Raw genomic sequence first — 14584 nt, 5'->3', positions numbered from 1 at the left:
CCAGTCCAGGGTGTACCCCGCCTCTCGCCCCAAGACAGCTGGGATAGGCTCCAGCACTCCCCGCGACTCTCGTAAGGATAAGCGGTAGAAAATGAATGAATGAATGAATGAATGAATAGTCTTTAAGGTGTTGGTCTAAACTCATTCATCCATCCATCCACCCATCATTCATCCATCCATCATCCATCCACCCATGAATGAATGAATGAATGAATAGTCTTTAAGGTGTTGGTCTAAACTGCAGCCTGTGTCAGGTGACTCAAAAGTACTTTTTGTATTAGTTGTCAATCAATCACACGAAGGTTACGTCCGGGGTGCTGAGTGGGAATCGACCCCACGCCACGCCAGCTGCAGGAAGTCCTCGCTGGTTTAGTGTGCTGAGATAATGAATCCGTCTCTGTTCTAACAATTTGAGACGTGCTGACATTGATGGACCCTGGCATCATCGCACGTGACACTTTTTTCACGCCGCCCCCCCGGGCCTGGTACCCTAAAGCGGGACCAGTGTTAGCAGTGATGTCATGTCATCCAGTATTCTTGCTGGAATTATCCAGAGCCACATAAGACCGCCATCTGATGGTTTTCAAGGCCCGGGTCTGGATTACCAACATTTAGGTCAACAGCCAAGAAATCTGAATGGTTGCCGGCGCCTATTGTCCTTTGGGTGGTGGGGGTGCCGGTCAGCACCACCCATCTTGGACCTGGTTTGGTTTTCCTGTAACCAACACGATCAAGTTTATTTCCATGAAGGAAAAGTGTTGAATTGAACCCAATAAAAACAAAAAAGCCGGCAGGCACGTAGAGAGGCATTTTTGTCTCGGTGGGGGGCCTGGCAGTCGGCGAGGAAGAGCATCTGGAGGTCCAACAATGGGGCTCTATTGTGTGGTGTCAACTGCCGCCTCTTTTCAGCCTCAGTTCAACCCCCATGGATCCCTCATTGTTTCTGCTCTTGGACCACTTCAGTTTAAATACAAGTGCTACCGCTTATCCTCACAAGGGTCGCGGGGGTATGCTGGAGCCTATCCCAGCTGATGTCAGACAAGCAGCAGGGTACACCCTGGACAGGGGCACCATTAAATATTAACATTCATACATTCATTCATTTTCTACTGCTTATCCTCACAAGGGTTGCGGGGGTATGCTGGAGCCTATCCCAGCTGACTTCAGACAAGCGGCAGGGTACACCCTGGACAGGGACCCCATTAATTATTAACATTCATTCATTCATTTTCTACCACTTAGCCTCACAAGGGTCGCGGGGGTATGCTGGAGCCTATCCCAGCTTACTTCAGAGAGCGGCATGGTACACCCTGGACAGGGACCCCATTAAATATTAACATTCATTCATTCGTTTTTTACCGCTTATCCTCACAAGGGTCGTGGGGGTATGCTGGAGTCTATCCCAGCTGACATCAGACAAGCGGCAGGGTACACCCTGGACAGGGGCACCATTAAATATTAACATTCATTCATTCATTTTCTACCACTTAGCCTCACAAGGGTCGCGGGGGTATGCTGGAGCCTATCCCAGCTGACTTCAGACAAGCAGCAGGGCACACCCTGGACAGGGATCCCATTAAATATTAACATTGATTCATTCATTTTCTTCCGCTTATCCTCATGAGGGTTGCGGGTGTATGCTGGAGCCTATCCCAGCTGACTTTAGACAAGCGGCTGGGTACACCCTGGACAGGGACCCCATTAAATATTAACATTCATTCATTCGTTTTTTACTGCTTATCCTCACAAAGGTCGTGGGGGGATGCTGGAGCCTATCCCAGCTGACTTCAGACAAGCGGCAGGATACAAACTGGACAGGGGTCCCATTAAATATTAACATTCATTCATTCGTTTTCTACCGCTTATTCTCACAAAGGTCGTGGGGTATGCTGGAGCCTATCCCAGCTGACTTCAGACAAGTAACAGGGTACACCCTGGACAGGGATCCCAGTAAATATTAACATTTATTCATTCATTTTCTACCGCTTATCCTCATGAGGGTTGCGGGTGTATGCTGGAGCCTATCCCAGTTGACTTTAGACAAGCGGCGGGGTACACCCTGGACAGGGATTCCATTAAATATTAACATACATTCATTCATTTTCTACCTCTTATTCTCACAAGGGTCATGGGGGGATGCTGGAGCCTATCCCAGCTGACTTTTTGTGACTTGACTGTCATGACTTTCCCCCCAAGCACCGAGTCCAACGATTCCGCCTGTCTTCTTCTCACTGGTGTTCATGTTCATATCATGTACCCCCCCCCCCCCCCCCAACCAGTAGTACATGACGTACTCTGTGACCACTAAACACTTGGGGGGAGGGGCTATCTTACCTTCCCGGTCAAGTGCTGATGAATCCTCTGTGACAAAGATGGCCTCCTTTTGCTCCCTTTCCAACCTCCAACTGTCTTTTCCATCCGATCCGCCCAGTGATGCCCCCTTGGCTCGTCCTTCACCGTCACATCAACCACCTCGGACTTGCTCTCTTTCTGCCTTTCGTTCGCCTCCTCGTGTAATTGATCACCATGTCCTTGATTTGTGTGTTTGGGTGCATGCTGGGATATTGATGAGGGTTGACAGGTCTGTCGCTGTCCTAAGTATTCAGGACTTTAAACAAAGAAATGGACTGTACCACTTTTCTACATCGGTGTCCTAAATCTGGGCGGCACGGTGGTCTAGGGGTTAGCGCGCAGACCTCACAGCTAGGAGACCAGGGTTCAATTCCACCCTTGGCCATCTCTGTGTGGAGTTTGCATGTTCTCCCCGTGCATGCGTGGGTTTTCTCCGGGTACTCCGGTTTCCTCCCACATTCCAAAAACATGCTAGGTTAATTGGCAACTCCAAATTGTCCATAGGTATGAATGTGATAGGCTGGGATAGACAGCTGGGATAGGCTCCAGCACTTGCGGTAGAAAATGAATGAATGAATGTCCTAAATCTTAGCAAGATGTCCGTTCATAACAACAATGTCCGCCATTTCCTTTAGGTCCAATCACGATAATCAATACATCAATTTTGCTACATCTAAAATACCAAAAAGCCCATTATATTCATTTATGGGACTTTGTATTGAGTTCTGGAATCGTGTAGAGCAGCAACACACAATAACCAGCACAGAAAGCTTTTTAGACCTTCCAGATTCTGTGCCTATTCCAGCAGTGTTTTCCTGGATTTCGGCAGTGTTTTCCTGGATTTCCTGCCTCCACTCCGCTGTGATTGGTCACAATCCTAAGCACTCCCGAGGACTTCCGGAAACATACGTCCACTTTGAGTACAGGGAATCTACAACCCATACAAGGAAGTCTGTGTCGCAGTGACGTCGGTAGAAAGGCATAATTGGGAAAAACAGGCTTCAACTTCAACTATGGCCGTTTTCCACCTTCCGTTGACCCAATTTTGGTCGGTCCGCTGAGAAAACTCCCAGTACTCCCAGTGTCCAATCCACCCAGTGTGACTGTGTGTCGTCCACACTTTGGTTTTCTGCCTACACACTCCCGACATTTCCTTTTCAGCACAACACGCAGCCACACTCCCGCCCCTCCAACTGCCTTCCTGTACTGGGAATTCCTATCATTAAGATAACATGGGGGCGGTACGGTGGATGAGTGGTTAGCGCGCAGACCTCACACCTAGGAAACCAGGGTTCAATTCCACCCTGTGTGGAGTTTGCATGTTCTCCCCGTGCATGCGTGGGTTTTCTCCGGGTACTCCGGTTTCCTCCCACATTCCAAAAAAAACATGCTAGGTTAATTAGCCACTCCAAATTGTCCATAGGTATGAATGTGAGTGTGAATGGTTGTTTGTCTATATGTGCCCTGGGATTGGCTGGCCACCAGTCCAGGGTGTACCCCGCCTCTCGCCCCAAGACAGCTGGGATAGGCTCCAGCACCCCCCATGACCCTTGTGAGGATAAGCGGTCGAAAATGAATGATTATTAGTACTACTAGTAGTAGTAGGCTAGTATTAGCCTGCTTATTAGCCTGCTTTTGCCCTATTATATAAAATTTGTCAGAAAATTTTTTTAAAAAAAAATTGTTTGTAAAAAAAAATTTAAAAAAATAAATGAAAAAAAAATCAATAAAAAATATCAAATTATTTAGGGGGGCTTAAGAACATTTTAAAATAGGCCTAATGACGCCACTGGCTCTTAGAAATAAAAAAAAAAAACATGCTAGGTTAATTAGCCACTCCAAATTGTCCATAGGTATGAATGTGAGTGTGAATGGTTGTTTGTCTATATGTGCCCTGTGATTGGCTGGCCACCAGTCCAGGGAGTAGGAAGAAGCAAAGCTTATTAAATCCTACCCCTCCATCTGGTACTTTTACAATCACTAACTCTTACATTTGTTCACTTCCTGCTTTCCATAATACAGTTTAAGGGTTTTTTTAGTTTTTTTTTAATAATACACCTCGTACCAAAGTAGCCAACAATTGATCAACCTCATTCCTCATTCCAAACGTTCCTGCTAGCTTGACCGTGGTGTTCTCCTCCAATCTTATTTGCAATTGATGAACTGATGTCCTTCCAGATCACGTGCCTCCAAGACTTCTTTGGCAACGACGACGTGTTCATCGCATGCGGCCCAGAGAAGTATCGCTACGCCCAGGATGACTTTGTGTTGGACCACAGCGGTAAGGCTTCCACAGCCTTTGTGACTGGTAGGCCCGCTACTGCTAATCATGCTTTGTCCGTGTGCCGCTAGCTGGAGCACACAGCATGCCGTGTGTGTCCGTGTGGGGGGGGGTGTATGTTTCCCTTCTTTGTATTTCTGCTTACGCTCCGGTACAGGAAGTGCGGTTACTATGAAGTCAAGTAGTAGACCTTCCAGGGAAGGAACCAGAGTTAAGCCAAGGTCACAGCCTGTACCGGAATCATGATTGTAGCTACATTTTGTGTACCAACCTAAGACCTGTACCGGAATCATGATTGTAGGTACCAACCTAAGTCCTGTACCGGAATCATGATTGTAGGTACCAACCTAAGTCCTGTACCGGAATCATGATTGTAGGTACCAACCTAAGACCTGTACCGGAATCATGATTGTAGGTACCAACCTAAGTCCTGTACCGGAATCATGATTGTAGGTACCAACCTAAGTCCTGTACCAGAATCGTGATTGTAGGTACCAACCTAAGTCCTGTAGCGGAATCGTGATTGTAGGTACCAACCTAAGTCCTGTACCGGAATCATGATTGTAGGTACCAACCTAAGTCCTGTACCGGAATCGTGATTGTAGGTACCAACCTAAGTCCTGTACCGGAATCATGATTGTAGGTACCAACCTAAGTCCTGTACCGGAATCGTGATTGTAGGTACCAACCTAAGTCCTGTACCGGAATCATGATTGTAGGTACCAACCTAAGTCCCGTACCGGAATCGTGATTGTAGGTACCAACCTAAGTCCTGTACCGGAATCATGATTGTAGGTACCAACCTAAGTCCTGTACCGGAATCATGATTGTAGGTACCAACCTAAGTCCTGTACCGGAATCATGATTGTAGGTACCAACCTAAGTCCTGTACCGGAATCGTGATTGTAGGTACCAACCTAAGTCCTGTACCGGAATCATGATTGTAGGTACCAACCTAAGTCCTGTACCGGAATCATGATTGTAGGTACCAACCTAAGACCTGTACCCTAATCATGATTGTTGGTACCAACCTCAGTCCTGTACCGGAATCATGATTGTAGGTACCACCTAAGTCCTGTACCGGAATCGTAGGTACCTAGGATTGTAGGTACATTGTGTGTACCAACCTGTGTCCACAGAGTGTAAAGTCCTGAAGTCGTCTTACACTCGCTCTCTTACTCCGAACCGGACGGCCAAGAGTCCTGGACCGTTGCGACGGGGCAAGTCTCCTTCTGCAGGTGAGCTTTCCAATTAGCCTCTTTTAATGTGTGCTGTGTGTTGCCCTCATCTAAATCCAATTGAGACCAAACACGCTACCATCACGCATGCTAATAATACAACTCGGTTCAAACAACGCTTCACCCAACAACCACCAGGGGGAGACCAGCGATCCAGGGGGTGCGTCCCGTTCGACTTTTTCATCCCCTTCTTGGCTTCCTTTCCTAATTGTCTCCCCTTCTTTGCACCTTCCTTGAGTACCTTGACTCTGTCCATGTCTCATTTGTCTCTGGTGCAGTCGGTGGTAACCATGGCGACCGCCTGTCCTCCAACATCCTGGACAAGTACGCCGTCGGCAAAGTTATCGGCGATGGCAACTTTGCCGTGGTCAGGGAGTGTGTGGAGAGGTAGGATTTTGGAAGTGGAATATATATAAACATGATTAGAGTCCTTTAGACATGAAATAACACCCCTATAGTCACCTTCAGTCTCCTGTTACCCAATATAGTCGACATAATAAGAGAAAATAACACATATTAGATATAGGAAGCTTTATTATAACCTTCTAAATACAGTTTTAACATGATTAGAGTCCTTTAGACATGAAATAACACCCCTATAGTCAACTTCACTCTCCTGTTACCCAATATAGTCGACATAATAAGAGAAAATAACACATATTAAATATAGGAAGCTTTTTTATGACCTTCTAAATACAGTTTAAACATGATTAGAGTCCTTTAGACATGAAATAACACCCCTATAGTCAATTTCACTCTCCTGTTACCCAATATAGTAGGCATAATTAGAGAAAATAACACATATTAAATATAGGAAGCTTTTTTATGATCTTCTAAATGCATGTTTCAACCTAATTAGAGCCCTCAAGTCATGGAATAGCACCCCTATAGTCAACTCCACTCTCCCGTTACCCAATATAGTCGACATAATAAGAGAAAATAAGACATATAAAACATAGAAAGCTTGTTTATGACCTTCTAAATACACGTTTTAACATAATTAAAGCCCTCAAGACATGAAATAACACCCCTATAGTCACCTTCAGTCTCCTGTTACCCAATATAGTAGACATAATTTGAGAAAATAACACATATTAACTATAGGAAGCTTTTTTATAACCTTCTAAATACAGTTTTAACATGATTAGAGTCCTTTAGACATGAAATAACAACCCTATAGTCACCTTCACTCTCCAGTTACCCAATACAGTAGACATAATTAGAGAAAATAAGACATATAAAACATAGAAAGCTTGTTTATGACTTTCTAAATGCATGTTTTAACATAATTAGAGCCCTCAAGACATGAAATAACACCCCTATAGTCAACTCCACTCTTCAGTTACCCAATACAGTAGACATAATTAGAGAAAATAAGACATATAAAACATAGAAAGCTTGTTTATGACCTTCTAAATACACGTTTTAACATAATTAAAGCCCTCAAGACATGAAATAACACCCCTATAGTCACCTTCAGTCTCCTGTTACCCAATATAGTAGACATAATTTGAGAAAATAACACATATTAACTATAGGAAGCTTTTTTATAACCTTCTAAATACAGTTTTAACATGATTAGAGTCCTTTAGACATGAAATAACACCCCTATAGTCACCTTCACTCTCCAGTTACCCAATATAGTAGACATAATTAGAGAAAATAAGACATATAAAACATAGAAAGCTTGTTTATGACCTTCTAAATGCACGTTTTAACATAATTAGAGCCTTTAAGACATGAAATAACACCCCTATAGTCAACTTCACTCTCCTGTTACCCAATATAGTAGACATAATTTGAGAAAATAAGACATATAAAACATAGAAAGCTTGTCTATGACCTTCTAAATACACGTTTTAACATAATTAAAGCCCTCAAGGCATGAAATAACACCCCTATAGTCACCTTCAGTGTCCTGTTATCCAATATGCACGACATAATAAGAGAAAATAACACATATTAAACATAGGAAGCTTGTTTATGACCTTCTACCTTCTTACATTATATATCACTATATTGACCGTTACTATGGTAACCATTATGTCATTGTATGCTCATATCACCTCCTACTTCGGTTCGTGACATAAATAAAAAAATAAATTAAATGAAATTAAATTACAAATACAAAAATGTAATAAAAATAATTAACAAAAAAATGAAATTATATTAGGAAAGCAGGAAGTGAACAAAAATGAACTAAGACTTTTCTCGCTGCTTCAGGTCCACGGGGAAAGAGTTTGCCCTGAAGATCATGGACAAAGCCAAGTGTAGCGGCAAGGTGTGTCCTTTTTTTGGTGCGTCTGCCTTTTTATCTTCACGTCGCTGACGCGATGATGACGTCCTGTCCTCTCCGGGCAGGAGCACCTGATGGAGAACGAGGTGGCCGTGCTGCGTCGCGTGAAGCACCCCAACGTCATCATGCTGGTTGAGGAGGTGGACACGCCCACTGAGCGCTGTCTGGTCATGGAGCTGGTGAAGGTACACACGGCAGGAAGTAGATACGTAGTACTTCTTTAAAGACGTACAATGCAGAGTAACGTCTGCGTCGCAGGGCGGCGACTTGTTTGATGCCCTCACGTCCTCGGCCAAGTTCACGGAGACGAGCGCCAGCGTCATGGTGTGCGACTTGGCCGCCGCACTCAAGTACCTCCACGCCATGAACATCGTCCACAGAGACATCAAACCGGAGAACCTGCTGGTACGTCTTTCTTGTCGCACCGACGGGGGTCTGGTTCTGATCCAAAACGTGACCAAGGTGCTTCTGTGTCTACTCACAGGTGTTTGAGGGTCCTGACGGCGCCAAGTCTCTCAAACTGGGGGACTTCGGTCTTGCTACTGTGGTGGAAGGACCTCTGTTTACCGTGTGCGGGACGCCGACGTACGTGGCGCCTGAAATCATAGCGGAATCTGGGTAAGACGGTTTGGATTTGGAATATGACGATATTTCGTTTTCGAGAAAATCTCTCCGGCGGGAAGAGGGCGGGCAGAAGCCAATCAGACTGTGAGATACGGCCAATGATAATACATATCATATCATCATCATATGTGTATGATGAATACTGTAGAGGGCGGCACGGCGGTCGAGTGGTTAGCGCGCAGACCTCACAGCTAGGAGACCAGGGTTCAATTCCCACCCTCGGCACATCTCTGTGTGGAGTTTGCATGTTCTCCCCGTGGGTTTTCTCCGGGTACTCCGGTTTCCTCCCACATTCCAAAAAAAACATGCTAGGTTAATTAGCCACTCCAAATTGTCCATAGGTATGAATGCACACAAACACATCCACATGTCGTACACGGCACGCACGCCACAGCTTACATAACATACGCATGGGGGGGGGGGTGTGGCCACTAACAAATGACGGATGCCATCCGATCCAATTTTCACCCCGATTTTGGTCTCCGCTAAGTACGATTCATAATTAATAAATGGAATATTGTCATGGGCTGCACGGCACGGCGGTTCGAGTGGTAAACGCGTATACCTCACAGCTAGGAGACCCGAGTTCAATTCCACCCTCGGCCATCTCTGTGTGGAGTTTGCATGTTCTCCCCGTGCATGCGTGGGTTTTCTCCGGGTACTCCGGTTTCCTCCCACATTCCAAAAAAAACATGCTAGGTTAATTAGCCACTCCAAATTGTCCATAGGTATGAATGTGAGTGTGAATGGTTGTTTGTCTATATGTGCCCTGGGATTGGCTGGCCACCAGTCCAGGGTGTACCCCGCCTCTCGCCCCAAGACAGCTGGGATAGGCTCCAGCACCCCCCGTGACCCTCGTGAGGAAAAAGCGGTAGAAAATGAATGAATGAATGAATGAATGAATGAATACTGTAGAAACCTTGCAATGCTACCTGCTCTCCGTGTTCCCAGCATCACCCGCTCTTTTTTTCCCATCAGCGTAGTAATTCTACACTTTATTGAAAATCAAGCAATAGTGATATGCAGGGGCGTCACTAGGTTCTGAGGACAAACCGGAGTACCCGGAGAAAACCCACGCATGCACGGGGAGAACATGCAAACTCCACACAGAGACGGCCGAGGGTGGAATTAAACCCTGGTCTCCTAGCTGTGAGGTCTGCGCGCTAACCACTAGACCGCCGTGCCGCCCTATTATATTATTAATTAGCCTATTATTATTACTATCATCATTATTCTTCTTCTGATTATTACTACTACTTCTAGTAGGCTGCTTATTGGCTTGCTTATTAGCCTGCTTTTGCACTATTATATGAAATTTGTCAGATATTTTTATAATTTTTTTTTATCTATAAAAAAAATTTAATCCAAAATTTTTTTTAAAAAATCTATTAAAAAATATCTAATTATTTAGGGGGGCTTAAGAACATTTTGGAGGGGGGCTTTTTACAGCATGGCATATAATTCTTATTCCTACTGTAGTATTAATATCAAGAATACTTTCTGTTTAGTGGAGTCCACACAGCCCAAAAAGCCCAAAAATATTCAATATTTTTTCACATACATGCCTGGGAAAAATTGAAGAATAAAATGATACAAAAAATAATAAATAATAATAATAAATAATAATAATAATAAATTAAAAAAATTATCTATTAAATCTATTAAAAATATCAAATTATTTAGTGGGGGCTTGAGAACATTTTAGAGGGACTGAAGCCCCCCTAAAATAGGCCTAATGACGCCACTGGTGATATGTAGTACTATGGTCACAATACCTTACACTATACCACCTACATGCTGCATGAAGTCAGTTCTCTCCCATCATGTGTGGAAGTGGTACATTTTTGGCTTATTGAGTTTAGAAAAAAAATAATATTATGCTGTTTTATTCATTGAACAATAAATAATAGGAGTATAAGGGTGATTATAGGGCTGCACGGTGGGCGAGTGGTTAGCGCGCAGACCTCGCAGCAAGGAAACCTGAGTTCGATCCCACCCTCGGCTATTTCTGTGTGGAGTTTGCATGTTCTCCCCGTGCATGTGTGGGTTTTTTGCGGTTTCCTCCCACATTCCAAAAACATGCTAGGTTAATTAGCCACATGTGTGTGTGTGTGTGTGTGTGTGTCGTCTCCTCCCCAGCTACGGAGTCAAGGTGGACATCTGGGCTGCTGGAGTCATCACGTACATCCTCCTGTGTGGTTTCCCTCCTTTTAGAAGGTATGTCCGTGACTAAGCAGAGTAGCAAGTAATGCTAGCATTGAACGGTACTAGCCGATACATATATTTATCTCTACGTTGCAGTGAAAGCAACCATCAAGAGGATCTCTTTGACCAGATTCTACGAGGAAAACTGGACTATCCGGGTCCTTACTGGGACAACATCAGTCACTCAGCTAAGGTTTATTAGCTCGAAAAGTACTAGGCCAGGGGTGCTCATTAAGTCGATCGGGATCTACCGGTCGATCGCGGAGGTGGTACTGGTCGATCGCTGGTCGATCGCGGCGTGACATTAAAAAAATATCATCCCAGCATCAATGCCGTCACTTGATTGACATACAGGGCAGCCATTCAGATGACAACTGAATGTTGCCCTTCGGGCGACCAATCAAATCAAACAACGTCTCTAAGTGCAGCAGAACTTACCATGTCAGCCTATCATCCATCCCCGTTACTTGATTGACATACAGGACAACCAGTCAGATGACAACTGAATTTTGACCTTTAGGTCACCGCTCATGCGTAAACAACGATGCAAAGTGCTAAGCTAGTCGGCGAATTGCGTCAGATTTTAAGCCCTCGCTAAAGTTTATGGTCACTAAAATGAGTGAAGGAGCTGGACCAAGTAAAAAGGCAAAAAACATATGACTTCCATACGGATATGGAATATTATACGGATATTATGATACGGATATTATCCACGACTGATAAACATTTGGAAGTGTGCTTGAGGCTGGCTATCAGCAGCTACTGTCCGGACTATGCATCCCTGGCTGGTTCAATTCAGTGCAAGTCATCAAAGTAAACTCAGGTAATTAGAAAAAATGTTAATAGTTAATTATGTGTGTTTTGCAATATTGGCTCATTTGGTTATGTAAGGTACATCAACATACATTGTACGTACAAATAATCCTCAATACGTTTGAAAATAAATAGATGTTTTGCATTTTTGTAGTGGGTAGATCATTTTGACTCGCTCATTTTAAAAGTAGCTCGCATGCTGAAAAAGTGTGAGCACCCCTGTACTAGAACTACCAAATATTTGAAAGAAATGTCCGTCCACACTGTGTCAGATTAGTAAATAGTAAAAAAATAATGAAACTACATTTTAAAAAAGTAGATTTTTACCTCAGGAACTCATCAGGAAGATGCTGCAGGTGAACACGGAGGAACGCTACACGGCGAAGGATGTCCTCGCCCATCCTTGGCTCACGGTATCGCTTCTACTTTTAGAAACTGTACTCACGTTCGGGGGGGTGGGGGGGGCGGCGTTTGCTAACTATATCGCCGTGCGTCTCGCAGGATGACGACATGACGAAGAAAAACACAAAGGCCGAAGTGACGGGTAAACCGAGAACGCACGGCAACGCGGCGGCGGCGGCGGCGCTCTCCGTTATCGTGGTGAGTGACTAGGAATGAGGGTGGCGGGGGGTGCTGGAGCCTATCCCTCTCGCTGTCTTGGTGCGAGAGGCGGGGTACACCCTGGACTGGTGGCCAGCCAATCACAGGGCACATATAGACAAACAACCATTCACACTCACATTCATACCTATGGACAATTTGGAGTGGCTAATTAAGCTAGCATGTTTTTGGAATGTGGGAGGAAACCGGAGAAAACCCGGCAGAAGAATGTCGGATCAATCAGGACCTCCACGTACGTTCACGCTCGCTAGGTTTTTATTATTGGCGTATTTTATAGCTGCTAGCTTAGCTTGAACTCCCGCTGGTAGGACATCTTGTAATATTTCCATGTGACATGGCCGCTCCTCGGTCCAAACACGCTTTTTAATCCACCCCATGCCACACTAAGTCCCGCTGCAGGGCAAACAATATCTTATCTTCTAATCCAAAACTCTCCCCATCCATCCCAATCATGTCTAATTCCGTCTTATTTTCCAGAACACCGCCCCGGATAAGGAGACCCACCCCCAGAAGTCACCTGACCCTGCCGTCACCCCAAGGATATCTGAGGAACCTTCCAACAAAACCACAGATGCTGCCGCGTCCCCGCCCACACCGAGCACTCTCTGGTCCCCCGTGGACGAATCCCCCTCGTCCCCGCCCAGCGCTCGCAGTCCCTCACCTCCCGATACACACCCCCCCATGAAACATGTCATCTTCCTCCCTCTGGCTTTCCCCAACCGACAAACGCCCCCTTCACCGCCGCCCGTGCACCCGGCCCTGTTCCCATCTCCTCCCTCGACCCCGCCCACATCTGCGTCCCCACCATCACCCATAGAAGAAAGAGTCACCACGGAGCTTCTGGAAGGGGTTTAAGCGGAACCTATACCCCAAAGATCTTTTAAACTGGGCACTAATGGACTAAACCAGACTTTTATTTCTTTGCTTTATTGACAAAGATGGACTCCAGAATGAACATGAGCATCGCGTATAAGTCTTATTCCTACTGTAGTATTAGTATCAAGAATACTTTCCGTTTAGTGGAGTCAACACAGCCCAAAAATACAATCATTCATCCACAAAATCTGTTTGTGATGAAAAACACACTGATAAGTTATTAAGGAAAAAGTAAACATAAACAAATGACGTCTACCTTATTTAAATTAATTACATTATAACACTTGTTTGTGAGTGGCACTAATATTAAAACCCGCCCCCATTGACCATTAACTTCAATATTTCTTCACATACATGCCTGGGAAAAATTGAAGAATAAAATGATACAACTTAGGGGGTCTTAAGAACATGTTAGGGGGGCTAAAGTCCCCCTAAAATAGGCTACTGATAGCCTTTTAAAGTCTGATCTGGAATTATTGTAAATATTCCACAGGGTGGTGCTATAACACTCTGCTTTGACAGTGACGTCACTGTTTTGAATTCTGTGTATGTGTGTGTGTCAACCATGACTTGAACATGTATAAAAATTAAAAAACACAGCAGGCTACAATGAATTTCTGTGCTAAACAGCTTTTAGGGCAAAGAACATACAAACAAATAAAATGTTTAGTGGACTGTCCTGGGGTGCTTTTTTTTTTTTTTTTTTTTTTGCTGTGTAAAAAATTTAAACCCTGAGAAATCTAAATCTGAGAAAACGACTTGCAACACTGTACTTCAATTACAAAAAAAATATTACATACAAAATATTACAAAAAGTATTAGAAAAATTACAGAAGTCAGACAAGTGAGCTGACCTTTGAATTTTTTTTTTTTTTACGAGATCGGGATATTAGATTGATGTCATCCTAGATTTAGAGAAAAGTGATATTACAATAAAAATTTAGATTTTTCTCTTAACGTTTTTACTTTATTCTTGTAAAATCACAACTATTTTTTTCCATTTTGTCTGTTGTTGGTTAAATGCCATTATTAGAATCTAAAAAGGATCCACTAATGTTCCCAGTGCTGCACTTTGGAGAGCCATGCCATTAGCTTGTATGTGAATTCATAAAACCGTAATGGCAATCTTAAAAGGCAGCAACAAAATTTCAATCGAAGCATAACACAAAAGCAGAGATAAGAATGTTAAATATAAAAACAGACCGCTAAACTATTTACCCACGCTCAACACGATCGCATTATTTCACCTTAAAGCCAGTCATTGGAAGGTGCTCGAAA

The 14584-nt window shown here is 44.1% G+C and overlaps 1 protein-coding gene across 2 annotated transcripts in view; it reads left to right on the top strand.

Moving 5' to 3' along the window:
- Positions 1-13974, top strand: part of LOC131107424 (serine/threonine-protein kinase DCLK2-like) — a 23177-nt gene extending 9203 nt beyond the window's left edge. Inside the window, exons 3-14 of one of the 2 annotated variants that reach the window (XM_058057437.1) lie at positions 4531-4633; positions 5773-5871; positions 6150-6258; positions 8095-8152; positions 8233-8352; positions 8426-8572; positions 8652-8785; positions 10931-11008; positions 11093-11189; positions 12142-12222; positions 12311-12409; positions 12908-13974. In XM_058057437.1, the coding sequence (XP_057913420.1) occupies positions 4531-4633; positions 5773-5871; positions 6150-6258; positions 8095-8152; positions 8233-8352; positions 8426-8572; positions 8652-8785; positions 10931-11008; positions 11093-11189; positions 12142-12222; positions 12311-12409; positions 12908-13285 (1503 nt within the window). In that variant the 3' untranslated portion in view covers positions 13286-13974. Of the gene's footprint in view, positions 1-4530; positions 4661-5772; positions 5872-6149; positions 6259-8094; positions 8153-8232; positions 8353-8425; positions 8573-8651; positions 8786-10930; positions 11009-11092; positions 11190-12141; positions 12223-12310; positions 12410-12907 lie in introns of both variants that reach the window. The other variant, XM_058057436.1, reaches the window with a different exon arrangement.
- The last annotated feature ends 610 nt before the right edge of the window (positions 13975-14584 follow it).

The sequence above is a fragment of the Doryrhamphus excisus genome, chromosome 19, assembly GCF_030265055.1.
Source record: "Doryrhamphus excisus isolate RoL2022-K1 chromosome 19, RoL_Dexc_1.0, whole genome shotgun sequence".
NCBI lineage: Eukaryota > Metazoa > Chordata > Actinopteri > Syngnathiformes > Syngnathidae > Doryrhamphus > Doryrhamphus excisus.
The sequence above is the reverse complement of the archived record's forward strand: the minus strand, read 5'-3'. Positions and strand labels throughout refer to the sequence as shown.